Source organism: Echinops telfairi, unplaced genomic scaffold (genome assembly GCF_000313985.2).
Source record: "Echinops telfairi isolate 266 unplaced genomic scaffold, ASM31398v2 ScPeMD7_7458;HRSCAF=8496, whole genome shotgun sequence".
Classification (NCBI taxonomy): domain Eukaryota; kingdom Metazoa; phylum Chordata; class Mammalia; order Afrosoricida; family Tenrecidae; genus Echinops; species Echinops telfairi.
This window is the reverse complement of record NW_022111358.1, coordinates 34541872-34569814: the sequence shown is the minus strand read 5'-3', so window position 1 is coordinate 34569814 and position 27943 is coordinate 34541872. Positions and strand designations below refer to the sequence as shown.

At 49.0% G+C, this 27943-nt stretch overlaps 1 protein-coding gene across 1 annotated transcript in view; it reads left to right on the top strand.

Moving 5' to 3' along the window:
- MARCHF10 (membrane associated ring-CH-type finger 10) overlaps positions 1-27943 on the top strand; it is a 99005-nt gene that overhangs the window by 55030 nt on the left and 16032 nt on the right. The window contains exons 5-8 of the mRNA XM_004707530.2: positions 4813-4965; positions 12256-13636; positions 23449-23615; positions 26113-26222. Of these exons, the coding sequence (XP_004707587.1) occupies positions 4813-4965; positions 12256-13636; positions 23449-23615; positions 26113-26222 (1811 nt within the window). The remainder of the gene's footprint in view (positions 1-4812; positions 4966-12255; positions 13637-23448; positions 23616-26112; positions 26223-27943) is intronic.

Here is a 27943-nt window from a genome sequence, read left to right as displayed (position 1 = left end):
TCACAGGCTTTTTGACATTCGCCTCACATTGAGTGCTGCTTCCTGACTGCTCTTTTTCTTTTGTGCAGGTGACAGCAGCGAGCACCCCCTGTTCTGTGTTGAATATTCCCCTTACTGCACCGTCTTTGCGCTCTCCCCTGTCCTGCAGCCCAATACCAATTACTCCTGCCTCCTGCTGCCCCTGGTGCCGCCAGTCCCTCCCAAGGCTCAGTACCCCTCCACCTCGCTGCCCCCAGTCTCCTTTCCCTCCTACACAAGCACCCCTTTCTTCTCGCCAGCCCCTGTGCCCCAGTCCCCAGCAGCCTTGTGCTACTTCCCCATCTCTAATCCCACTCCCAGGGAGATCCCTGTCCTGTGCATGCCTGGCCCCAGAAGGCCCAGTAAAATTTACCTCATGTGGTAAGTCCCCCATGGGGGGACACACAGCACAGGCAGTGGAGGGGGACTTCAGGCTTCCAGGAGGCAAGGAGCAGGGGGGCAGAGGGGTAGAGGGCAGTGCCACGAACAGTACCAGGAGGTGTGATGTGCAGGGAAGCAGGAAGAGGAGACAGCAGCCACCATGTCACTCGGGTTCCGCCTTCAAGCACAACGGGAGCCAGCAACCAATAAAATCCCAACATCTCTCGAGACTCATTTGATTTCTTCACTCCTGTGTCTGGCACACTTTGGAACGTGACCACCAGAATCAGAACAGGCTCTTTTGTGTCTGCTCGGACCCGTGGTCACGTGCATATGTGCATGGTCATTCTGAAAGCCCACGCTGGAGGGGAAGCCCCTTCCAGAACCATCCCGAGGAGGGACGAACAGAAGGGCTCAGTGGCTGTTTACATTCCCTTCTCTGCCTATTTTTTAGGCACTGTGTTTCCAAAAATCAAAAATCCCACCTCCCGGGCTCCAAAATAAGGCATATTTACGGTACCTAATGAAGCTTTAATTAAGATCTCCTCTGAGTATGTGAGGCAACAAATGCTTCCAGCACACTCAAGGAGGCAAATCGATGTGGCCTGTTATTTGTGATTGTACAGAAAACTGCCTATTACACCAAGGCAATGCCGCTTCTCAGGACCACGCTGTAATTCTTCCCACAGGCTGAAAGAAGCAATACGTTTTTCTCAGAAAGCAACTCTTAGGCAGAATATTGGCACGGGTGATGGCAAGATGTTCAGGCATTTTCTCTTCCTTCTCTTTCTTTTCCACACTATCAAGAAAGTGTGTGTGTGTGCGCGCACGAGTGAGAGAGAGAGAGAGAGGCTAACGATGTAAAGAACAACTATCAGGTGAATGGAGTTAACGGCAGTTAATGACCTTAACTCTCGCCATCAGGTTGTCAGGGTCTGGGATAGATAGGAGATTTCTACTTTATTGCTATTGCTGCTCCTGGTCAAACAGGTAACTAACTACTCAGTGAACAGTCTCGGTCAATGCTCCCCAGTGCTGCCAAGAGAACCGACGCCCACATCTTGTATCTAAACTCATGTTTGTTTGCTTGTTTGTTTGTTTTCTTCTCTGCTAGTAGCCTCAGATACTAGAAGGTATGAGTTGTATGCTGTCCAAAGGCAACTACCAAAAACTAAACACGAAAACAGTTGCTCTGGGATGTATTTTGACTCATGGCAACCCCGTGTGTATAAAAGGGAAACTGCTCCCTATGTTTTCCCCGGCCATGACCTTTCTCCCAGGTGTCTCTGAGTGGGGGTGGGTCCAAACTGCCAGTCTGGCCATTAGTAGAGTGCCTAACTGATGGCGCCACATGGGGACTAAGGAAATCACAATCTGTTCAGAAGGCACAGGCAACCCATCAGGATGTTGAGCTCTCTGGGCATGAGACTTCTGAACACAACCTCTCCCTTTTCTGTTGAAGTAAAGTGCTTTCCCTTACCTAAAAAGGAAGGTATGTGTTCTCTTCCAGTGTAAATATGGCTTGGGCTTCCTGCAGTTCTGTAACATGCCATGCTGAGGACCTACTTTAGAAAGGCCTCAAAGGTCTGAAGTTGGGAATGAAGGCTGCTAAGTAACCTCAACCTGTGAGAACTACGTGCAATATGTTTATGGTCAAATTTAGTTCTTTCAGAGGGGCGCCATCAAATTCCCTGTTATTATTGTTACTATGGCTATTATCCCACTGGTGGTAAAAGCAACAGTGGCCAGTTTCTAGCAGCCAATACGCACCAGACACTGAGTTGGGCCATTTATGTACATTATTGCTATACCCAGAAAGGTCGGACCTAAATGTAACATGTGCATTTTACAGTTGCAGGGCCTGGGGTTCAAATTGCCAAAGGTGAGAAGATTCTGCCTGCACTAGCAATGATGATTTCCTTACTGCCCAGCTTTAGTGAAAATATCTTTAGCTGTTGACCTTCATTATTTTTAGTGTGCTGACATTTGGGTCAGAGGAGACACAGAAGTGGTCTGGGAGATCATTAAAGAGATCAAATGCTGTGAAGAAAGGAGGAGTTTTTTGAACACGAAAACAGAAACTAAACAATCTCTTATTTCAAGGCATCTTGGATCTTTTACACAATAAGGGAATTATTCATGTTTTGGATTCACTCAAAATTTCGACTGAATGCATTTCCTCAAAGCTATCCATGTTATCACTGGGCAATTGATATTTGCCCCACAAAGTGCTACTCATTGTGAGGAACACACACTGGGTATGAGCTGGTTCCCATCCTTAAGGGGCTGGCAGTTTGGTTGGAGAGAAAACAGATAGGGCATTAAGCAATTGTCGAACATCTGAATCCTCACAGTAAGTCAGTAAGTGCTCCAACCAGAGTAGAGTCAGCACTGACTTGGTGTACTGAAGACTAGGAACAGCCTCTGCCTGGTGCTGACTGAAAAAGAACAGCTTCTAGGAGAGAAGATTCCCCCCACCCGCCACCCCCAAGGATGTGTGAGAGGTGTTGGGGGGACGGGCTGTGGGCAACATAAAGTCTAATCACTATTCTTGCTGGACATACTCCCGAAAATCAGAACGCAGTCCTTGTAAAACCAGGATTGCAGGTCCTGACTTGGCCAGAATCTCAACCCTGTCCCTCCCCTCGTCCTCCCTGTTTGTTCCTCAATCAACCAGAATCCCACTGCTTCCTCCTAGGGACTTTGCTGAGTGCTGGGGAAATGAGGTATCAGGAACACTTTCCACTTGTCAGATGGGGAGGGAGCAGCCCAGGGATTTGGGGAGTGAAACTCTGGGTGCTAAGAGGGTCCTGTGTCCCTCCCTGGAAAGCACTTGATCCTGTGCTCGCTCACTCTCCTCTGTCTCAGTCCGTGAACTCGTGTCTAACCACCGCCTGAACTCGTGTCTAACCACCGCTGGTACAGCCTTCAAAGAAGATATTCGCATTCCCCAGAGAGCGTCACTCTCTTCTCTCCTTTCTAGCCACTCTCTCGATCTCTCTAGGCACCACCAACGACCTCTCTGGGCACCACCAACTTGCCCTCGGCCAGAGCCGCTCTCAGCTCCCCTCATTTTAGTAAGCTTTCTAGGGAGCAGGATCCTCTCTGGCCCACAGAGCCCACTGCCTCCCCCTCTTTGGCAGTATCCTGGGCTGCCAAGCAGAACTTTAATCCCTTTCTGGGATTTGGGTGAGAATTGTTTGGGCAACCACCACTTTCTCTCTGTGACATAAATCCAGTTGTCTCCAAGTGTCGAGCATGGTGGCTCTCCCACCCCTCGCTCGGGACGCCTGTCCCGATTTACCCTGTGTTGCTCCAGGAGAGGATGAGTCACCCACGCCCTCTTGGGGGATTCAGTCCACAGTCCCAGTTTGACTGCTTTGTGAAGCCACTGAGGAGCCCTGGTGGCACCGTGGGTAAAGTGCTACTCAGCAGGTGGGTGGTCCAAACCCACCAACTGCTCCGTGGGAGAAGGGTTGGCAGTTGGCTTCCACAATGATGTGTAGCCCGGGACACACTGACGAGCTGTCTGCTCCGTCCTCCAGGGTCACGGTTCCTAGGAGCTGATTCTGTGGCTATGGGTTCGCTTTGGGGTGGACCCAACGCTTGGTAGCGATGCACAGATATTATTGAAATCGTTTCTCCACGCTCATATGCGCTCACTTTTTTTTGAGCACTCACACTTAATACATGTGCAGAGAAAAATCTTGAGAGGGTTCGTACCAATCATCGGCCCAATCCAAATGGTCAAAAAAAAATTTTTTTTAATATTCATTGGGAAACCTGACCTACCGTAGCACTCCCACTCCTGTCTGCTGGGAGCGTGTCATCCTAGCACGATGGGAAGCATAAAGGCAGAGAAGGTGTATGCCCCCGCCTCCTCCCCCGCGGTGCTTAGAACCCTTCTAGGAGCCTTGTTTACTGCTAATAAAGAATGCTACCACACACACACAAAAAAAAAAGAATGCTACATAAATACACGGGAACGAAATATCGCATGACGCCAATGCGTGGGTAGAGCTGTAGAGGGCTCCGGGCAGAGTTACAAGCAGGTCCATCCCAACGCCCATAAGCTAAACGCTAGAAACTTCTTAGCAAAGGGAAGACTGCTGTGTGTGGACTCTGTGACATCATGCTCATGAACGGTGATGATGGGCCCAGTGGGTACCAAGCAACGCCCTCCCAGCAGCACTGTGACAACATGGCAAGAAGGTGTGTAACAGGTGGGGAAACTGAGGCCCTGAGAGATGAAGCCATTTGCCCCAGCTCACTCGGCTTTGAATCTAGCCTTTCTCAGATGCCAGGGCCCATTCCCTTACCTGCCTCCTCCATGGTGGGGCCCTGTGAGCACTCTTTATGTGGAAGACGGTTGCCTGTAAAAATTAATTATTGAAAAGAGTTTGCACCTTCCAGCAGTGCGGGCACCACAGCTTTTGTCAAAGAAGAGGAGGCCAAACCTGGGGAGAATGACTGTCAGCCCCGAAAGGCAGAGCCCAAGGGTGTCGGGGGAAGGAAGCAGACAGAAATCGCAGCTGCGGGCGAGGACGATGGCTCTCCCGGGAACAGGTAAGGATTTGCGGCTCGCTCGGCTTGGTCCTCAGAGAGAAGACCAGACCCGTGCTAGTGCCTGAATTCTTTATGGTTTTTACGTGTGTGGGCTTACGTGAAGGATCGTGTGCCTTAACATGAAACACGTAATACGGTTTAAAAAGCAAACCATGTGATCTACTTTTGTTCTCCAAGAAAGGCTGGTGGGCCATTTGTCCTGGTTCTTCATTACTGAGGCTCAATACTTAGAGGGTTTTATCTCAAACAATAAGGTTATAAATCCAGCCACTATTTGGGGACCACGGTGGATGTTGCTAGCCTGCGGTCCCAAACCATATTCAGAGCTGGCTCTACATTCCTGTGGGCCGCAAGGTTTGCCTGGGTTATAACCTGGGTTGCCCAGTCGTTGACTTTGTCTTTTGGGATCTTCTGCCTTTTTCCCCCTGGATTTCGTCTATCTGTTGTCTGGGCTGAGCTTCAGTTCCTACTTTGGCTTTGAAGGTCCTTCTTGTGGTCTCGTGGATCGTTAATGCTGTGCCATTCCCACAACGCTGTTCCAGGAGACTAAAGAAACGTTAACATACGTACGACATAGTTGAAAGAAACTGCACTCTAAAACGCAGATTAGGATCGAGAGGAGGAATTGTTTGTGAGATCTGGAACGTGGACTTGGTATTTGAATAGATCCCTCTTCCTCTGTGCCCCTTGACCTGGTCTGATCATAAATCATTGGCATGAAAATTTCTAATGCCATAAATAGGATCTTCTCATACAGTGAAGAAGGCGCACGAGAGGAAACCAGCAGGAGTTTGTTTCTCTCCTATTGCTCCCTGAGCATCACGTGCAGAGCGTTGAGTAAGACACCAGTGGTGTGACCCCCAGAGAGGGCATTGGGGTGGTCGGTGGCCGAGGACAGGGAGGAGGTGGCGGAGCCATTTGTAGCTCTGAGGCAGGTCTCATCCACCGCCCAGGAGGTGGCAGTGGATGCCTACGGGTGGCAGAGATCAACTCCCTCCTGATCTAGGACACCCGTGAAGTCAAGATCTTAATGGGTAAGAAATAACATCCCAACACTGGCTTGGTGGTTACCTCCTCTTACAAAATTTCAGCTCTGAATGTTGGCCCCAGACCATGCTGCTGAGCTGACTGCTTTACTCTGTCCTGCGTTGGCAGGAAGGAAAAGAAAAGACCCTGAGGGGTCCTCTTTAGCATTCAAGGGAAGTGACACTTCACAGTCAACCTGACCACAGTCTGGTGCTTCCTTCCCCCTTAGGGAGACCACTGGGCATCACCCTTCCTTGCTACCTAATGAACACACACTGCCATCAAGCAGATGCCAACTCACATGGCCCTAGAGAGCAGGGCAGGATTACGCTATTGGATTTCCAAGACCATGAATCTTCATGGAACCAGACAGTTTCAGCACCCGGAGTGGCTAGTGAGCTTGAACTGCCCACCTCGGGGTTAGCAAGCCAATGTTTTAAGCAACTGCACCACCAGAAGCCCTTCCAAATTAACATACAAAAACTCACAGCCTTTGGGTCAATGCCAACTCATAGCGACCCTATAGGACAGAGCAGAACTGCTCCCTGTGAGTTTCAGAGACGTCACTGTTTCCGGGCGTACAAAGCGCCGTCTTTGTCCTGCAGAGAGATTGGTGGTTTTGAACTGCAGGCCTTGAGGATCGCAGCCCAACATGTAACCAGCGTCGCTTTTATTTTTAAATTCTAATAGGACCTGGTAGCATTTGATGGGCTTGAAATCAAGGTCAAGTGTCATGTGTGTGAGTCTGTAGCAACCAGACAGCCACAACAGCCCCAGTCATCCAAGGCCTTCTGCCTTGAAGGATATGAGCCCTGAATTCCATTCTATTCCAGCGTTCACTTCCTAGTGGTAGAAACTAGGGTGGTCAAGTGGTCACTCTTACCTGACAATAAGGATGAAGAGATCCACCGCGTTGCATTGTTATAATAAGTCAGTGAGATGATGTGCTGTCCAGCACCTGGTACAGAGCTCCCCATGGGAGGCAGTCAACTATTGTTAGTTTCTCCCCTGCCACATCCCCGGCATCCCTAGAGGAACCTTCATGTGTCATTGGAAAGATGAGGTTCCCATGGATGAGAGGTTCCTGGACCCGCAGGGCTCATCTAAGCCCCCATGTTCACCCAGGAGACATCTCCCGTTACCCTGGGATTCCTTGAGGATTTGTCCAAATTATCTATTGTCCCAAGGGTGCCTTATAATTCCCCCAACTATTTCCTCGCCAATCTCGGTTTAGTACCATTTCCCACATTTGAAAGTGGCTTCCATAAAGCAGAAGCGAAGCCAGAGTCACGTCAGTGGGAAAAGATTTGGCAGACGTATGACCAGACCAAACCAGACCCCCTGCTGTGTGTCGATGCTGACTCATGACAGACCCCATGGGCCAGGGCTGCCTTGCTCTTGAGGGTCTGTCTGGTCTGTGACAGCCTCATCTTTCACCCGCAGCAAGCACGGCAGAGGGGTGTCACATAGAAAACTCTTGGCAATCAACAAGAAAAATGGGAAAGGAGAATCACAGAGAACTTTACAGAAAAAGAGAAGGTGGGGTAATAAATACTGGTGGGGAGGGACATGCTAAGTAATAAGCATAGATTTACATGTTCTACCAAGTTGACTAAGGTTTTAAAAATCACAGTCCATGCAGGAAGGCCAATATGGTGTTGGAAAACAATAGCTGGCACTTCTTGGGCAATGATGTGTCCAATGCTGTGCCACCTACTCGCCATGGGGGCTGGCACACAGTTATGAGAAAGATGCTTTCCCCTCTCGCTGGTCATTGGGTCCAAGCTTGTCTAGAAAGGAATTTGGCAATCTGGGTCAAAAACCTCCAGAAATTCATTTCGTTCGACCTAGCAATTTCACTTCCCCAAATCTATTTTAAGAAAATAAGACACGTGGTCCAAGACTGGATGAGCAAGGAGATTTACCACAGTGCCATTTATGGCAGCAAGTGGGCCCCAAACAACCTAAATATCCAACCGTAGGAGAAGAGTTAAAGAAGCTATGCTACCTTCCTGTAATGGACCCTGACATCGTGTTCTGAAAGAATGATTAATGGAAAGAGGTAAGGCTCCCAGCAAAATGTTTAGGGAAATATGGCAAGAGATAAAGTAGTATTTACAGAAATATCCCAATTGTATTTTTAAAGAATGGCCTATCTATATAAGGGGTCCTGGTGTCACATAGTTAAAGCATTCAGCTGCTAACCTGAAGGTCAGTGGTTCAAACCTACCAGCCACTCTTTAGGATAGACAAGACAGCAGCTTTTGTAAAGATTCACGACCTTGGAAACCCTATGGAATAGTTGTACTTGGTCCTAGAGGGTCCGTATGAGTCAAAATCTAGGGTTTTATAGCTCTAGAGAAGGGATATGATAACCCTCATCTCTAGGTAAGAGGCCCAATTCAAAAGTCTGTAGGGCGCAGGCAGGTCTGGCAGGTGAAATGCACAACGGAGGGGGCGGGAAGCTGTGGTTCACCACCACATAATGTTCCACCTAAGGGCGCTGCCTTTATTTTTAAACTTATTTTTTTCATGCTGAACCAGGATGAAAATCCCCTAGAGGCCTTGAGTTTAGAGCCCAGCCCTGGATTCCGAAACAGTAGGGTGGTGGTTGACTTTTATTTTCCCCTTTATCCTCGTCTCTGTCCTCCAAGCTTTCTGCCACAAGCACCGGAGAGGCCAGCGGTGGACCGTGCGCACCACGACTGCGGGGGCAAAGGAAAGGCTCTGGATTGGGAATGTAGGAAATTATTGATGGAGCACATGAAGAAGCTCAGATCTAAGAAGTAGACTTGGGCAGATGGCTACTGGCTCCACGTCACCTCTGTGTCTAGGTCCCGGGCAGTGGCCGGCTCTGCAGTCCTGCACAGGGAGTCGGTAAAAGCACTCAGCCGCCTCTGTCCAGCCTGGCGTCCCTAGAGCTACTGTGATCTCCCTGTTTGATGGACACAAGGAACAGGGCTAGGGTGGCATAGAGGAGAATGGCATGGTCTGCCACATACACGACGCAAGCTCTGGTGGGATGTTTAAGGAAAAAGGTGGCCACGGTGAGTTTCCAAAGCTGATGGTTGTTTGTCCCATGAGTGTCTCCACCTGGCCTGGGAGAGGGGCAGCCGGCCACCACGCAGAGCGCACGATCAGAAGGTCCAGGCTCCAGTACTGATGGCTAATCTCAAAGGCCTGTCATCAAACTCCAGACGATAAGCCCTCAACCGGAGCCTCCGCTTCTGGCTCCTCCGGTCCAGCTTTCCCCTCAAAAGTTAGGAGAATCCCATGAATCACAAAGAAGTCTCGATTCCCCAAAATGTGGATGATCGACCCAGTCCAGGGTGGGCAAGCCAGCTTCGCTTCTCTGGTAACCCCGCCAAGTGCTTCGCACCTCCTTGAATGGCTGATACATCTTACTGTGGTTCGGAAAGCCCACGAGGGGGCTGAGGGGGGAACTTCGCTGATTTCTAGAAGAGCCGATGAGTAAAGATTCGCACTGTGTCGCCGAGTGTCCCGTGCAGTTAATAAAAGAGGCTTACAGCGTATTAGGACATTAGAGACTCGTTCGGTGTTCCCCTGCGAGGCGCCTCAATTAAAGGGAGCCAGTACTGACTTGGCCCTTGGCTGAGCCGAATGCTCTGTTCTCCCAGCAGCTGGGGTTGTTCTGACACAGACCTTTCCAGACCTGGTGCAGTCCTGTCGCTCTGACGGACAAACTGCTACTGAAGTGAAAGAATCAAGGATCCATCCCCAGGCCCCACTTCAGAAGCGCAGAAACCTGCTCCACAACCACAGCCATTGGATCCATGGACTATATCACTCTTTGTGGAAGCAGGCTGTGGACTTGAACTACTGACCTTAGGGTGACCAACCCAAAGCCCAACCCACAGGGCTACCAGGCCAGAATGGCAGAGGGAAGAGTAAGAGGGGAAGGCAGATGTCAGGAAGAAGGCAGTGTAAGTGGATTCTGAGAAGGACTTTTAGTTTTTTTATCTACATTGAGAGGGTAAAAACCTCAACAACACACATCACGGTGAATTGAAAGGATTCTGTTTTTCACAAGGAAATTGGAAGTTCAGTCCCTTTCATAAAAAATTAAAGCAACCCCCCCCCCCCCCAAAGCAAGAAAAAGACTTTCATAACAAAGGGAGTGTGGCAGTAACATAATCTCCTGTCAACTTGAGTGAAGGGGTGGAGGCTAGCCTGTCAATCAGGTCAGAGCCAGTGAGGCCTCTGTGTGGACATGGCCTTCTCCTGAGGATTCTGGGAACTCCTATCTTCCTCCCTGGAGGTGGGACACACTCTCTGATCCACCATTCCTGTTAACAAGCCACATGGAGCTACACTGATAGAGCCAGAGCCCTAGAGATGGAGGAGCCACGTGGAGACCCCTGTCAGCACTGAGATGCCTCTACCGCCACTGGATCCACAAGACTTTCTACCCCCTGGCTGTGGTCTTCCTGCATTCAGTGTCATTGCATGTGTTTTGTGAGTCTGAACTGGAATTTATAGATTGGTATCAGACATATGGGCTAATGTCGGACTTATGGACTTGATCTGGACTGGGCTGGAATGTTTTCTCAATTGCTCTTGTAGATAAAGCTCTTTTTTATATACACACGAGTGTCTATGAATTTGTTTTGCTAGTCTACCCCGACTAACACAGGGGGGTGGACAGAAATAAAGCAAAAGACTGGACGGCAGACAGGTCTTAACTTGGGTGAATGGAGAATGGTGGTCGAGATGGGGAGAAGAGAAATCAAAGAGCAGGGGAGGGGTAAGCTATTGGGGAGGGGGGTTCTTGATGGTTTAAACTGTTGAATATAAAGTTGATGCTCTGAAATGTAAACTCCTAATTTTCTCCCCCCCCCCCCAACAGTTTTATCGGCATAGAATTCAATAGTTTAATCACACCATAATCAGTTTTAGAACATTTTCTTCATTCTTGTACTCATCATTATTAGCTCCCCATTTCCCCCAGCCTTTCCTGGCATACCCCCCAAGGAACCATTAATCTAGTTCCTGTCTTTTAGATTTACCTATCTGGGATTTCACATGCAGAAAAACATTTAAGAACAAAACACTAACAACCATAACTAAGTAAAACACTTTAAAAATCTGTCGAACAGAAAGAATACTAAAAGCTAAAACAAATTTAAATACATCATAAGGGAAATCAAATGAAAGGGTGCTACATTTTAATCTAAGTGCGTCTGCAATAATCCACTTAATACTGCATTTCGCAAAACCATTCACTCACATCCCTGGCCCATGGGCAGAGGGGATTCACCAGGGCTTTTAATTTATATGTATTTCCCCTTCACTGCTTTAAAAGGGAGATCAAATGATAAGCTATTGTATTTTGACCTATGTCGCCATAATCAGCTTTCCAACGCCCTCTTGTCTGATATCGGGCTATTCACCTCCCTCAACTATGATCAGAGGGAATTCACCGGAGGCTAAATCCATGTGTGAGAAATGTTTTAGGGTTCCACTGTCATCCATAGTCTTCTAAAAACCAGGTACTTGGGGGGGGGGGATTTTTTCTTAATTCAAGAGCGATGACAAAAGATAGTGGTTAAGAGCATAAACTAGAGTGAGGCAGGCTTGGGTTCAAATTGTTCACTCTACCACTTATCCGAAATAGGCTCTTGGGCAGGTTCCTTGATCTCCCTGTCTTGGGTCCCTCTTTACAATGTGCTATGAGACTAGCGCATTTCCGTATGTGCCGTTAGGATGTGCTCTCTAGACATCGATGCTCCTTTAGAATCGAGGATGGCGAGCAGGAGAGGCCGGTCCTTGGTGGGGTGGAAGGGCAACGGAGAGGAAGAAGGCCGTGGCTGGGATGGAATGACCCAGCCGGCCCAACAGTGGGCTCAAACAGAACAAGTCGCAAGGACAGTGCAGAGTTTGCGCGTTGACTAAGAGCTAGTGCAAAGAAGGAGCCCTAGGGGCCCAGTGGTTTAAGAGCTTGGCTGCGAACTGAAAGGTCAGTGGTTCAACCCCACCCTGTGCTCCTCAGGGCAAGAGTTGTGGCACTCTGCTTCTGGGAAGATGGCAGGCTTTGGAACCCTAGGGGGCAGTTCCCTCTGTCCCATGAGCTGCTTTCTATTTGAGCCCTTGGTATCAGCTCCTCTTTTTTTTTAATCGTTTTATTAGGGGCTTATACCACTCTTATCACAATCTATACATACATCCATTGTGTCGTGCACATTTGTACATTCATTGCCCTCATCATTCTCAAACATTCGCTCTGTTTGTGTTTTCTCAATGCAGACCCAGGAGTTACACAAGAAGGCCCAGAGTGGGCAAGCGCCACTAAGCTGCAGAGGCCAACCCGAGAGAGAAGACTGGTCGTCGCAGCCTCTCGGCTGACCAGGACCACGGAGAACACCTCGGAGGGAGCCGAAGGCCGGGGCCAGGGTGCTCTTTCCCAGAGAGAGCCCCCTTCAGCTCTGTCCCAGGTCATCCAAGGGGCAAATAGTCCTCAGCGACCGAGTGAGTCCCTGAGCCCACCAGTCACATCCACGAGCGCCGGAGGGCCCAGACAGACCCCTTTCAGGTTCAGAGATGAAGATTTTTATTCCGTGTTGTCACCAAGCACCGGAGGGGACGACGATGGCACGGAAGAGGAGACCCACTTTGAGGAAGAACTCCTGCTGTCTAGTATGCGCCCGCCCCACTCTCCTCCCAATCGCAAGAGAAGTCGCTTTCTTGGGAAACTGGACACTCAGCCCCCAAATAAGACGTTTGAAGGGGATCCTGAAAGGTGCAGAGCCGATCCTTTCAGAAGCGCGCATGGCCGTAGCTCATTAAGAGGCCGCAATGCACGGCCGGCCGAGCAGCGTTCTCTGGGGCAAAGGCGGTGCCCAGAGCCCGAGTGGGGGGACGGGGAGTCTGATGGAGAGCCGGACAGCAGCGACAGTGAATGCAAACGGAAGAGCTCTCATTCCCGGGCCTCCAAAGCCGAACCCCGACCAGGCGATGGCCGCAGTGCTGCCAATGGGCCTCAGAGCCACGATTATGAAGGAGAGTGGCTGGACTACTTAGACGGTCCCCCAAACTCGCTCGACTGTTTGCTTTCTAACAGGCCCCCAGCCCCCAGGTCCTCTGCGAATTCATCTCTTAGCGCCCCGGGCTCACTGACCCGTCCTGCTCGGAGGGACGGGCTTGCGGTGGACTTGTCAGTGTCGGTGTCTTCTGTCCACAGTTCAGACGCAGAGGGAAGCTCGCGATTCAATGGTCGTCGGCCACTCTCCCCCATCAGACACAGAACCCCAGTGCCCAGCGCTGAACTCCACAGTAATTTTCCAGTCAACAGTGCCCGAGAACTTGATGGCAGGGGAGCAGAAGCTAATACCTTAACAAGCCAACCTCAGGGGGCCCCATTATCTGCAGAGACTCTCTTGCGAAACTCTCAAGGCGGCTTGTCCGCCGTGGATTCTTCCAGCGCCTCCCCCCCACGAATGAACCTAGCAGGCCAGGTTCCTATGCCTGGGCCCCTGCAGGAAAATAGACCTTTCACCCTCGTTGCCCTGTCGGACTTAGCAGATCACCGTGGTCATGGGAACCGAATGGCAGCCCCTGGCTTGCCCGCTGAGAAGACGGCCGAGAAGGTAAAGGCGGACCCTGAGAAACTCAAGAAATTGCAAGAGAGGTAAGGCATTTTCAAGGGGATAGAAATCTATAAAATATATGTGTGTCTGTATAATTAAGAGTAATTATATGAAATATATTTGGGTCTTATATTTAGATTCCAGTTTTGCCAATGCTCGAATAGGCAGTGCTGTCATTAAGAGGGCCACGTGACTTTCAAATCACAAATAGGCTCGATCTGATTACCTGATGATTGCTTGTTTTGAGAGCACAATCTTTACTTTGTTGCTCATAAGGATATCGTTATATACATATTGATGTGTGTGTGCATATATATGTATATACGTATGTGTAGCTATCATCTATCTATCTATATCTATATCTATACATCAAGTCAATGCTGGCCCCTAGGTCCCCTATAGGACAGAGAACTGCCCCTGTGAGTTTCTGAGACAGTAACTGTTGACAAGAGTAGATAGACAGCCCCATCTGTCTCCCAATAAGTTTAATGTTCCTGCTCAGTGTCTTAAGGATGCCCCAAACGTATGTTTGTTTTTCCTCCCATGCCCTATCTTGAGGAAAGGCAGCTTTGCCAGGTAAAGGGTTTTCCTTTACTGCGTCCAGCTAGTTCTTCTCACCCACAATTAAGAACCAAGGTTTTTTGTTTTGCTTTGTTTTTAAAGAAAAGGTTGCTAGGTCCCCCGAGAAAGAACCATTCAGCACTTGAAGTTCACAGCTCTCCCCACTGGGACTTAGCACAAATCCAACCAACAGTTCCTGAATTTGAACCTTCCAAACTAAAAGGCCAATCCCAAACAGTGGCCGTAGTTACCTGGGCTCTCCGATGGCCCATGGGGGTGACCGCTGCTTCCGTTTCATGCATGAGCGCGAAGGAAATGAGATCTTTTTTTTTTTAATTGTCTTTTTATCTTTTCTTCTGAGATGATTTTGGGATATTTCACAGCTATAAAATTTGATCTTGTTCGCAGCCATCATGAAACAGCATGTCAGGGTGCTACCATTTCCTTTTTGGTAGATGTTTACCACGACCGGATCTCCGCTTCCGGGTCTAGAAGGTAGTTGGCTCATTGCAGGCAAACTCTCTGTGTGTTTGTAAGGCGAACGTGGACCACTGATGATCACATTGACATTCTTTTGCATGTGAGGAAACTCCATGACAGTGAATCAGAAATGTAAGAAGGGATGGGGGTGGGGGAGGGGGAAAGATGTATCTGTTATTCAACTTGAGTCCCCAGCAGGCTCCAGTTAGCAGCATTTTTTTAAACTTTGCCCCGCTACTCAGTAAATCAGTAAAAGGCCCAGAGTCTCACACACACACACACACACACACACACACACACACCATCCTCAGCTGCCCCGTAATACAGCTTGTTGGGAGATTCACTTGTTGGGAGTCTGGGTTTCCACCAGCCCAAAGTGAATGCCTGCACATCCGTTTCTTTTCAAAGGCACTCACGTCTAGGTGAGGCGATACATGACACGCGTTATAGACAGGTATTATTTGTGGGCTTCCTAGTTAACGGGACACTTTCCTCGTTTCATACATAACTTCATGTTTTTCTTCTTCTTTCCAAAAATGTCAATTTAAGGAGATATTAAAAATACTGAGCTATTTTCAAACGAAAGCTATCTAAGTGAGACATCAACAAAGCCCTCATGGAAAAGCACACCAGCATCTGTGATCCTAGGATTGTAAATTATATAAACCAAATCTGAAAAGGGAATAGCATCAGAGCTTAAGTTGTGAGATTCTAGCGTGTAGAAGGCTATGGATGACAGTGGAAGCCCAATATACATTTGTAGTATCTACACAGGGACTAAGCCTCCGATGAGGCTTAGTCATCGGAGGGATGGGTGTAACCTGGTTGTCAGAAAGAGAGTCTTGGAGAGACTATATAGTACATTAAAATGATAAATATGATTTGAATGGTTAAAACCTTATCACTTGATCTCCATTTTTATATACTTTGCGCTTGCTCTGGTTTTTAATACTTTCTGTTGGCTTGTTTTTTCCTGTTGAGGTTTGTCTCTGCCTTCTTGACTCTCTGTTAGGGTTTTTTATGAACCCAGGATCGATGAATTGATAGAGGCAATAACTAGAAGAAGGGTTCCTGGGGGTACAGCAGGGGAGGTGAAGGACTTCAAGGAGGAAAAAAATGTTTTGAAACTGATTGCGGTGGTGATTGTACAACAATACTTGATACGATTGAAGTATGGAATGCTGTGATGTCTGGATTAGCTCCTAATAAAATGGTTTTGGAGGGGGGAGGGTAAAATAAATAAGACTTCAAAACAAAACAAAGTGCTGACTTAAAAGAAAAATCACCCACCTAGTTTAGAATTTAAAAAGTTGTTTTAAAACAATCACTTTAGCCCCATCCAGAGATAAGCACTGTTAAAGTGGGTTCCGGTCTTTTTTTCTTTGTGTATAGGTGCGATTTTGAACAAGAACTGGCTCATGTTATCATATAGTAGACTTCGATATTTCCAGTCCATTTCTCAATGCCCCTTACCTTCTCCTAAGAGTTTTCATGAGTCTGAAATTTACCAGACATACAGAGAGTGTGTGACACGTGTTCACCTGTTGGTGGTTGATTCAGATTCCTGGCAACTCCATGTGTTCGGCGTAGAACTGCTGCATAGAAAGGTTAAGGCGGGCCTTGTATAGGCAGATCATCAGGCCTGTCTTCTAAGGCACCACTGGGTGAGTCTGAACTGCCAATCTTTCAACTTGCAGCCAAGGGCTTAACAATTTGCGCCACCTGAGGACTCTGTATATGCTTTAGAGCAGCGATTCTCAACCTTCAGGCAGATCTACACACTTCTGAAAATAGTGTTTCCATCTCTCTAAACCAGCGGTTCTCAACCTGCGTCCCGACCCCTGTGGGGGTCGAACGACCCTTTCACAGGGTCTCGCAATTCCTAACAGTAGCAAAATGAGTTATTTTATGGTTGGGGGGGTCACCACCACAGGAGGAACTGTATGGAAGGGTCGCAGCATTAGGAAGGGTGAGGACCTCTGCTTTAGACAATGTTCTAAAATACATCAGAGAGCTCTGTGCCCACCCTCTAGCTGGATAAAACTGTTCTTGGCACTGAAGCTCTCATGACCCCTCGCCCACATCGATAGCCCCCACAGGAGACTATCTGTGTATTTCATTTATCATTTCTCTGGGTTTTGTTCTGGAAGGGTTTGTTTGGGGGTTGTTGTATTTTTTGCCTTATAGTCTTAGCATAGGTACCGTATTTTTCCCACAAACAACGCACCCACATAAATAACTCGGTCACACATACAACATGAAGTCAAAGCCCGCTTACTAAAATAGCACAAGGGTGGGCCGTGTGGTTGGCAAAAACACAATACAGCATGTGTAGCTTTAGGGCCTTTGTGTAAATAAAGTCGCATGGCTCCAATCTCAGAGCCTGGCCTGCCCCTTTCACCGCAGTGAGACACATCCTGGCTGCCATCTTTGGCTTTCGTGGGCCTTGTAGAACCTTCTGCTATAGGACACGTTCGTACATCGTGGGCGTACGCTCTGCTTTATTGTGCTCCGCAGACACTGCACTTTTACAAAGTGAGGGTGTGTGGCAACCCTGGGTCAAACAAGCCTATGGCACCATTTCCCCAACACCAAGTGGTCGCTCTGTGTCTTTCTACCACAGGTTGGTCATTCTCACAGTATTCCAAACTTTTTGCTTAAGAGACTACCAAACAACAAAACTCACCACCTTCGGGTCCATTCTGAGTCCTGGTGACCCTTTAGGGCAGGGTAAAGCTGCCCAATGGGTGTCCCAGGCTGTCAGCCTTGATGGGAGGAGGAAGCCTCGTTTGTCTCCCATGGAGCACCTGATGGTTTCAAACCAGTGGCCTTGTAGTTAGCAGCCTGACACTCAACTGCTACGCCACCAAGAAACAAAAACTCACTGCCATCAGGTCAACGCTGACTCATAGTGGCCCCCTTGTGGGTTTCCAAGAGACTGTACCTGTCACAGGAGTAGAAAGCCCAGTCTTGCTCCCTTGGAGCTGCTGGTGGTTTCAAACTGCCGACCATGCAGATTGCAGCCCAACGCATAACCACTACAGGACCAGGGCTGGGATTCTCTAATTAGCCAATCACCCTCTCGCGAAACTCACTGCCTTCGAGTCGAAGCTGATTCCTGGGACAGAGTAGAACAGCCCCTGTGCGTTGCTGAGACTATATCTTTATGGGAGCAGACAGATTCACCTTTCTTCTGCAGAGTGGCTGGTGGTTTTGAACTGCTGACCTTGGGGTTGGCAGCTCAATATATAACCCACTACGCCACCAGGCCTCTTTTAAACAGACTACAGTCTAGTGTCAATCGAGCTTTTATATGCATGGGGAAACCATAGAAGTAGCGTGACTCCCTTTACTGATACTGGCTTTGTCTGGAACCAGACCTACAGCAGCCCTGAGGTATGCCTGGACACTGGAGCTCAGCCTCTTGGTTTTCTGCAAACAGCGTGTTACATGAACTTTCTTGTAAATGTCTCCTAGCGCACGTGATCAAGAGTTCTGTGGAAGAGGTAGAAGTGGAATTTCTGGGCTGGTGGGTACCACATTGCACTCAATGCCAACTTTATTGACCCACGAGTAATGGAGAGCACTGCCCATCCTCGCCAACACGGTTAGCTTCCGGAGCCCAGGTCTTTACAATGCCAAAAATATGGTGGCAATCGCCATTTATACACAGCAGACGACCAAGCCGCAGATGACCACATCATTACATAACTGCCCAACAACCTCGTTACATAATTACCAAACCACTGAGGGTCACGGGGCAGCCTAGTTGACACGCAACCTTAACCTACAGCCAGTGCTGGTCTCACCTGGCTCTTCGCTGTTCATTAGTACCGCGTGCACATGCGTAATGTACAAAACAGCAAAATGTTGACAACTCAGGTGTCCATCTGTGAAGAGTGAGTGTACCGATAGACTCCTCCAGCTCTCCTTTTGTCAGACTGGTGAGGAAAATAATATCTCATCGCAGCTTTAGGGTACATTTTCATAACTATTAATGAGGTTCGGCATCTTTGAAATGTCAAATGACCATTGGTGGTGTTTCTTCTTCTGTGAAGTATTTGCCATTGACGGCTCTTTCAGAATGTCTTTCTTATTTTGGAAGTCCTGTATGTCACCTAGGTAACCATTGAGTCCTCAGTCACTACATGCGGAAAGTGTCGTCCCGGTTTACGGCTTCGTTCTTGAAGACGTCTTTTGAGGAAAATTAACCTTTTAAGTTTCAGGTAATCAAGTGTATCCAACGTGTTCTTTATGGGTTGCGATGGGCTGCCTGAAGAAATCCCTTCGATGAAGGAATCTGAAAGCACTGTGTTTCCTTCAGAGTCTTCCCCAAAAGCTCCAGAGTTTCATAGCACAGTTTTGTACTTCAGGTGAAGAAGCGTTCAGACTTAAAGGCTAAGTGATTTTTTTAATGTAATATGAAGTAAGATCTATTTTCTCCCTTTATGAATACCCTAAGGGGAAGTTACGCCAGATTCCTGCCCTGCTGGACTTCGGGACTACCTCTGTCGTCAATGACCTGCCTATCAAGGGGGAGGCCTGTGTCAGGGCTCTGTTTGATTCCATTGATCCGTTTGCCTTTCTCTAATCCAGTGCTAGACCATTGTAGTGTCTGCAGTTTTATAAGTCCTTATACCTGATGATCTAAGGCCTCCCCCTCCCCTTTGTTCTTCTTTACGAGACTGTGACTATATACATTTAAGAATCAGCCTCTGGGGAGATCTAAAAGGTGAGGAAGGGGAGGAAGAATCAAACGTCCTCTCAACCCAGGGCCAATTCCTATGATGCCAAGGTCAGACATGCTTCCACCCTCCAACCTTCCATACCGAGTCTGACCCCAGCCATCCCTCTCGGCACTCTTTACGCCCATCTGGATTCAATGGTTCACTGCAGTGCCTGCACATCACTCACAGTCTATACTCGGGGCAATGCAGCAGGTTCTCAATTGTTGAGTGTGCTTCTTTGGTCAGGATCACTGCTCTTCCGTGCCCTCACGCAGGCCTTTCTCTGGCCCTCAGCCCATGGGCCTGGCCTCTGCCCCGCTTGGGCAAAGTTGCAAAGCTCTTTTAGGGCTGGCAATAAATGCCCAAAGAGTATGCTACCCTCCCATAAGCCTCAGACCTAGGGGTCAGCAAACCTAATTCTCCCAATTGAGTGTTGGAGGCACTCAGCTTTCGTTGCTCTGTGGGCTGGGAAACCCACCAGCTGCCGTATGCTCTGGCTCTTGGCTCTGCTGCCGCCGTTCTTAGGCTGCTTCCCTCGTGTGGACAGCTTTCTGTCCCCGGATGGAAAAGGCTCAAAGTGCAGGAATCTCAGGGTCCAAAGGATGTGCTCCACTCTTGGTTCTTCTTTTTGATAGTGTGAAGATTCCCCACTTCCGTTGCCGAGGGGACTCATTTCCTACCCAGCAGGATGGCAAAGTTGGCCCGTCCTCATGTTCAAGTTCCAAGCTTTTACAACAGGATCAGCTCTGTTCACTCTCGTTCACGACTGAATCAGATCCTCCTTGCGCCCTCTTCCCCACCCTCCTCTTACTCCGACCAGCGGGGGGAAGTTCTTTGGTGGAAGTCACAAAGACTCTGGCTGGAAAGCCATAGGAAGTCATTCACTGCATCACATGGGGATTTTTATGGGAACTGCACTGAATCTGTAGCTACTTGGGGGGCATATTAACAGCTTTCAATATTGGGCCTTTCTTCTCTCAACGTGGTGCGTGTCTCCATTTGCTTATGTCTTCTACACAGCCCGTCAGTGTCATAGTGAGGCTTTCTTCAGGACAGTGTTACCTACATTTTGTCCGGTAGATTCCAATGGGGCGCCGTCAACCCTGGCACACACTGGCCTACCATGAGGCAGAATGAAGTCGATGACAACTTGGTTTGGGGGCTTTTTTACACCTTTGGTATTTTTGTCTTTTTTGTTAAAGAAACACTCTTTTTAAAGTCTAATGATAACTGTGTTGCTGACGTATGGCAATACAAGTGACTGTATATTTTCTCTGTATTGTTGTTAAACACTCTTTTTCATTCCAATATATTTGTCAGTAAATTAATTATCTGAGCTTTGCTGCGTAGAAAATCATTTCATCTGTAACTAGGACTTTCTTCCTTTGAAACTAAAGCCAGTTTTCTTATCTTAGAACATTATACACATTTTCCAAAGAACTTGTTTCAGATCGCATGTATCTTGTCATTTGATTAGTTTCCTTTTTGAGCTTATCCATAATTAATTAATTAGGAATATAGCTATTTAAGTGTATAATTGCTGATGAGAGGGACTCGGCATTTTTAAAGCGTTCAGTGCATATTGTCAAACTGCATTTCGGGAAAGGTTTAGGTATTTGCGGCCTCACCGCCATTCTCATTGTTGAAAATCTTCAGTATTCAGAATATCCTGTAATTCTGTGGATTTTCATTGAAAGTCCCTGAAGAGGCAGGATGTGCTTCAAGGCGCAGAGCAATGGCCTTAAACCAGGCAGTCCTCAGTCTGAGGGATCCCCAACAACCAAATTAGCTTTTGTGCCGAACTGTGCCAAAGGGACTCCGTGAGTGAACATCAGCCAGCCATTCTTCACTTACAGAGGAACCCCAGACCTCGACGCTCAGCTGGTCTAGAAGGACCGTTGAGGTGCGAGCAGTCGAGTTCCAAATCCATTTTCCCATAAGAAATAACTGAAAACGGATTAATCCGTTCTCGCCCACCAAGTTTGCATCCCAACCTTGTCTTTTTATATAAAACATGGCACCGAAATTTCAAAGTCAGTAGGTTCAGAGGTTAATAATATAATTTAAATAAGAAGCACAACATAAAAGGTAAAATTGATAACTACAGGATGGCCCATACCTGGAGACGGATGAGGATCTGGATCTGTGGACACGGATGTGGAGAGGAGGCATGCAGAGAGAGTCGTTGTGTGGAAGGGAAGCCCCTTCCATCAAATCAACTGGTCGCTGCTTTTCAGGAGCTTTTTTTCTCTTCTTTGCCTTTTTTCACTAGGACCTGGCTGGCTTTCTCTAAAAAAAAAAAAAAAAATCTGTCTCATGTGGTCCGCTGTTGGCGTTTCCTTTACTTACTGTTGTCTAAAAGGGTTTACTAAATTATCAACAATATCGGTAACGCGGTTAACCAGTTCCTTGTCATAATGATTCTTTTCAAGGAATGCTTTCTTAGGACGCCTGTTTTTTAATCAGAAGCCACAGAAACTAAGAAATCTATAGCAAAACACTTGGAACACAGCTGCAAAAGGTTTAAACAATGCCTACTAATGCCGAGTGACCGAAACACGAACCGCTTTTGTTTATAAAAATCACCTGCGTAGGGTCGGATTCGGATGTTTTGTTCGAGCTCCGATGCAAAGTTTTCTCGACATTCTGCGTCGAAACCCAATGATGTGGCGCACTGACGGGTCGAGGACCAGGGCTCTCCTGTCCTACTTCTCAGACCCTAATATCTCTGCTTCCATGCTCACCCGGAGGGTCTTCGTCAGATCCCAGCAGCTGACATGCTGCCACGGGGACATAATTTGCTGGCAAGTGGTGCCAGTGATGAGCTCATGTCCAAGTTTGTTGGTTTTTCGTTCCTCCAAACCAGCGGCACTTTTGTGGTGCCCACGGACAGTTCGGTGTCCATGTCCTCCCAGAGGCACCTCGGAAGAAAGGGCTGGCTATCTGCGTGCCTACACTCAGCAGGGAAACCCTCGTGGAGCATGGTTCTACTCCGAGCCGCCTGGGGTTGTCTTGAGCCAGCATTGGGTCCATGGCAACTAGTTTTGCTTTGTTTTTATTTGTTTGTTTGTTGGAACATGTCGCTCTTTTCCCAGACCTTGGGTTCATGGAACAGTTTGCAAAACAGGTTCTCCATCACCATTGCCTCCCGTCTGCCCCACCACCCTGTGAAGTCGGTAGAAATAGAATTTGTAGTGTCATCGCCTTTGTTTTACATATGGAGAAGGTACAGTCATTCATGTTAAGTAAGTTTTAATAACTTGCCCAAGCTCAGAGCACCTGGGCAGGTGTCAAACCCAGGCCCAGGCCACCCATCCATCTGGCATCACTACACCCGCCAACAACATGCTGGTGGCAGCTCAGTAGGAAGGACGGCTCAGACCTGCCCCCTTCCCCTCTGGAGCCCCTTCCACCCCCACTCTTGGCTGGTCATGTCACCAGGCCACCCACCAGTATCAATAACGACAGAGGAGTCTGATACAAAGATGATTGCATCTACTCTCATAACCGGCCAGAACTCTGGTGACACCGTGCTGACAGTTGGGCTGCTCGCCACAAGGTCCGCAGTTCGAAATCACCAGCTCCGTTGGAGAAAGATGGGGTTTTCTACTCCCGTCAACAGATCCAGCCTCGGAAAGTCAGAGGCAGTACCACCCTGTCCCAAAGTGTTGCTGTGAGTCGGCACGGGCTCTCTAGCAGGCAGGCTCTGGGTTCTGCTTCTCTTGTTTGGCTTACCCACCATAGGAGCCATGACTGAAGGGCCTGGCCGCTAACTGAAAGGCCAGCGGTGGGAGCCCACCTGCCGCTCTGTGGGGGTCTGCCTCTGTAAAGATTTAGTCCTGGGAGACCCTCTGGGGCAGTTCTGCTCCGTCCTATAGGGGCCTGAAGGGTTGGGTCATTACTTGGGGGGAGGCAGAGGGCGCAGCGGGTGAGCCCCGGAAGCCCAGGTGGGCAGAGAGCTGGGGACTCATCTCCCCCACACACCCACATGCCCTGCCCCACGAGCACCCACTCCAGGAATGGATATGTGGGAACTACAAGGGTGTCGACAGACGGCTGGTCATGAGGGCTTGTTTTCCCTTTAGTCTCCTGGAGGAGGACTCTGAGGAGGAGGGAGACTTGTGTCGCATCTGCCAGATAGCCGGGGGGTCCCCGGCCAACCCCCTCCTGGAGCCCTGCAGCTGTGTGGGGAGCCTGCGGTTCGTTCATCACGAGTGCCTGAAAAAGTGGCTGCAGGTGAAAATTACGTCAGGTAGGTGGGGAAGGAAGAGACTCCCAGACACCACCGCGCGCTGCCCTACCCCCTCCTGGCCCCCAGCAGAGAGAGCCCCGCCATGCTGCCCTCAGCCCTGGTCTAGACAGCGGGTCTACACACTTTCTTTCCTTTCGGGGGGAGGGAAGAATCTGGAACCTCATGCTCTTGCCTCCCACCCTGCCTGGAGGCCTGAGCCCAGATGCCAACATCTCCAAGAAATGGGTCAGGAGCTGAGCCCCAGGCCGGCTGGGCCCAGCTAGCTGACTCCCAGCAAAAAAAAAAAAAAAAAATCAGTCTGTCCCCCAACAAGAAGCCAGGGATGCAGGCATTTCTGCTGCTCCCTCAGAGGGGCGGGGAGAGACCACCCAGGCCCCTGAGCAAAGCCGCCTGGTGATCCAAAGCTGAGCTCATTTCCAAAACTCGTTTTCCATCATGAGATCCGCATACCCACCCCTCCCCGCACTGGAGTTGTCAACTCTCTCCCTAGGTCAGATCTCCTAACTGGGTGTGAAGCCCCTTCCTGGCTCCCTGCGGAAGGTCTAACCTAAATATAGCCACGCCACTCGGTCTGCTGTCGTCTGACTGGCAGAGACGCGAAGGTGTCTTTTAAACAGGCTTCTGGGAATGAACAACTTGAACCAGACAGCATGAGACAGCCATGCAAAACCAAGTGACTCCATTCAAAAGAGCTGCTCTCTGTGCGGCCGGGTTCTCTGGAACACACCCACCCGCAGGGCCAGCAGCCCTGCTTCCCTCCTCCCAACCCCCCTCCTGGGGCTGCCTGGGAGAGGAAGGGCTTGGCCTTGTCCCCAAGACACGACATATGGAGGTGCCCTGCACCCAAACTGCACACCTCGTAAGCCGAGGAATGAGCACCGTGGGGTAACCAGATTTGGTACCACATCCCCGAAGCTCTCTATCCATGACTGTACCTACCCTTGCAGCTCCCACCCACCCACCCAGGAGTCACAGGCCAAGCAATTACTCAGTCCTTCAGAGAGCAAAAAAAACCCCAAATAAAAAAAAAAAAAGATGGACTTCAGTTGCCATTGCCTCTGCCCTAAGCTGTTTGATCGTACCAGACATTTGGGCCACAGGAAACGTCCGCGTGCAATACATGTTGAAAGCGTTGCTAAATGCTTGTGCGTGCCAATGCTAACATGGGTCTGTTCGGCAGGATGAGCTCGCAAGACACATGGGACATTCGGTAGCCTCAAGCATTGCGGATTGATGCTAAACACAACCTCCACCAGTCAGTAAACAACATGTAGATAAGGAATCACTGGGGCATCTTGTCCTTTGAAAAGTCTAGCTAAGTATTTCTTTATATCCCCAGAAGAAAAAGACAGAACTGACCCCCCAAACTGCCCAAGCTCCCTCTTTACCAAAGCCAGGTAGCTCATTGGTCTATGCTGCCTACTGCATAAAATAAACTCCCCTCCCCTTGAGGTCATTAGCCAAAAGGCAGCCATCATTGCAGAGGGAAAAGTGTACGGCAGAGGGTAGGGACAGATGGCCACCATGCAACATCTTTTACTTGTGCCCTGGGAAATAGGGTCTGGGAAGGGAAAAATGCTGATGTGGATTGCCTGTTTGAAACACACACACACACACACACAAAATGCTGATGTGGATTGCCTGTTTGAAACACACACACACCACCCCCACCCCTAGCAACAAGGGAAACACGCTCAGGTTACACACACACACACACACACACACACACACACACACCGCTAGCAACAAGGGAAACACCCTCAGGTTACACACACACACACACACACACACCCTAGCAACAAGGGAAACACCCTCAGGTTTCTTTTCTCCAAGGAGGCTGCGCTCAGCTTAGTCTGGGCCCTAGATTCTGTTAGAACTAAGATCCACTCCTGACCCCTGGCCCCTGGCTCCCCGCCTGACTCTCCCCAGGTGCGAATGTCACCTGGGCAGCAGGAATACAGGCAGATTTTTAGGTCACCAGTTGAAGAGAGCTTCTTCCATCCCTTTGAGCCCCACTGCTTTTTTTCGTAGACTTTGGTTATGTCTGCAAGAGGAAAAAACGTGTGTGTGTGTGTGTGTGTGTGTGTGTGTGTGTGTGTATTTGTGGAGAGAGAAATATATAGCATGGGCCCAAGGTTCCTTCTTTTGGCAAACATCTACCTAAAAGACTCAGCTCCACTACTGTGATGAGCCATTATGCGAACATTGAAATAGGAAGGGAGACCTGCTATTTAAAAGTCATGGAAATTTCACTTCTGTGAAGCTTGCATCATAATGGAAATGATTACAAGGGACATTGTTCAGATCTCAGGCTCAAGGTCACACTCCAGAAGATGGCTGACTTGGAAATGAAGGTCACTGCCACTCAGGATTCGTCACACACACACACACACACACACACACACACACGTCGGCTCTCAAAATATCGCCTGTCCCAAGTGCCAACACAAACCGGCCCAGGGTTCTATGTAACGTGTAATTCTCCGTCTAATTTAAGGAGCAGATCTAGGTGCCGTGCAGACGTGTGAAATGTGTAAGCAAGCCCTGCTGGTCGATCGGGAGGACTTTAACCTGACAGAGTTCTATCAGAGGCATCAGCAATCCCGGGTAAGAAACAACCCCCCCCCCCAATCCCCACCCCTTTGGCCACCTCAACTGGCTGGCCATGCCAAGGGAATGATGCCACTTTACTCAGCTTCAGGCCCATAGATGGCCTCATGTGGAGGGAGATGAAGAGTGCCCATCCAGCCCACTTCTTTGGCAACTGCTAACCAAAAGGTCGGCAGTTCAAACCTCCGTGTGGCTCTGAAGCAGAAAGATGAGGCTTTCTGCTCCTGTAAAGATTGACAGCCTTGGAAACCCTAGGAAGCAGACTTACCCTGCCCTGTAGGGTCGCCCTGAGTTGGAATCAGCTTGGCAGCAGTGAGTGATGGTGGTGGGCCACTGCACTAGAGCTCTGAGGAGTTGGAAAGTCCGCATGGTCCTGAGTTGATGGTCAGCCGGCTGTCAGAACCAAAGTAGGAAGCTGCAAAGAATCTAGCACATTCCAAGACAAAATCTGCTGGAGTCGCTTAAGTTTCAGGAGCTCTGATGGCACAATGATTAAAGTGCTCGGCTGCTACTGGAAAGGTTGCCGGTTCAAACCCATCGGCAGCTCCGTGAGAGCAAAGACCTGGCCATCTGCTTCCATATAGATGGGAGCCCAGGAAGCCCCGGGGGCAGTTCTGCTCCTGGAGGGCTGCAGTGAGTCTGAATTTCCACTGGACAGCACGTCACCACGTCACCACGTCAATGGAGGTGGAATGGCAACAAGAGCGAAACACGAAGTCAAGTTCCCGGAGAGATATCCCCTTTCAAAACCATGGAGCTCTGGGGTCGTGAGAAACCGCTTTACCCAAGATTAAGAAAACATGTTAAGTGGCTGCAGGTACGGTGATTCCCACTCCTGGAAACCCCTCACATGCCAGATTGGAACGGTGTACCTGGAGGGTTGCCGATGGCCACCTTTTGAGAAGTGATTCGCCAGGCCTTTATTCTGAGGAGCCTCGAGGTGGATTGGAACCTTCAGAAGACCTTTTGGGTTAGCAGCCAAATATGTTAACCATTGGCCTGCTCTGTGCTTCTTAACACCTAGGGAATTAAGTCTCCTGGGGGCATTTGGATTGGAATTCTAACACTGTGAAAAGAAGTTGTTGGCCCTGGGTGGTCGTGGTGGGTGCTTTCTGGCTGGGATAATAGTTCATCACCCAAAGAACTCAATGAGTCCATGCCGACTCCGACCAACCCTATTGGATGGGGTAGACGTGCCCCTGTGAGTTTCCAAAACTGTGACTATTTACAGGAGTAGGTAGAAAGTCCTGTTTTTCTCCCACAGAGAGGCTGGTGGTTTGAACTGCCAAACTTGCGGTTAACAGCCCAGCTCCTAACCACAATGCCCGCCAGCAAGGCTCCTCTTCATCACCCAACTCTCAAGCGATCAACCTTCCATGTGGGACTGCACAGCCCCCCCACAGACATGTCACACGTGGGACTTGTCCCTTGAAGGATGCAGCCAGGGCTGGCAGAAATGTGCTGCGGGACACCCCCACCCCCACCCCCACCCCATCTCAAAGCCTAAGTACAAAACAAACAAACAACAACGATGACATCCATAATTTTATATTCATTGCATATTAAAATGATAGTATTTGAGATATATGGAGTCCAAGAAAGTCTATTGTTAAAATGAATTTCACTTGTATTTTGTTTTGCTTATTTTAACACGGCTACTAGAACGCTCCTGATTACAGATGTAGCTGGTCTTTCTGTTGAATGACCCTCATCAAGGA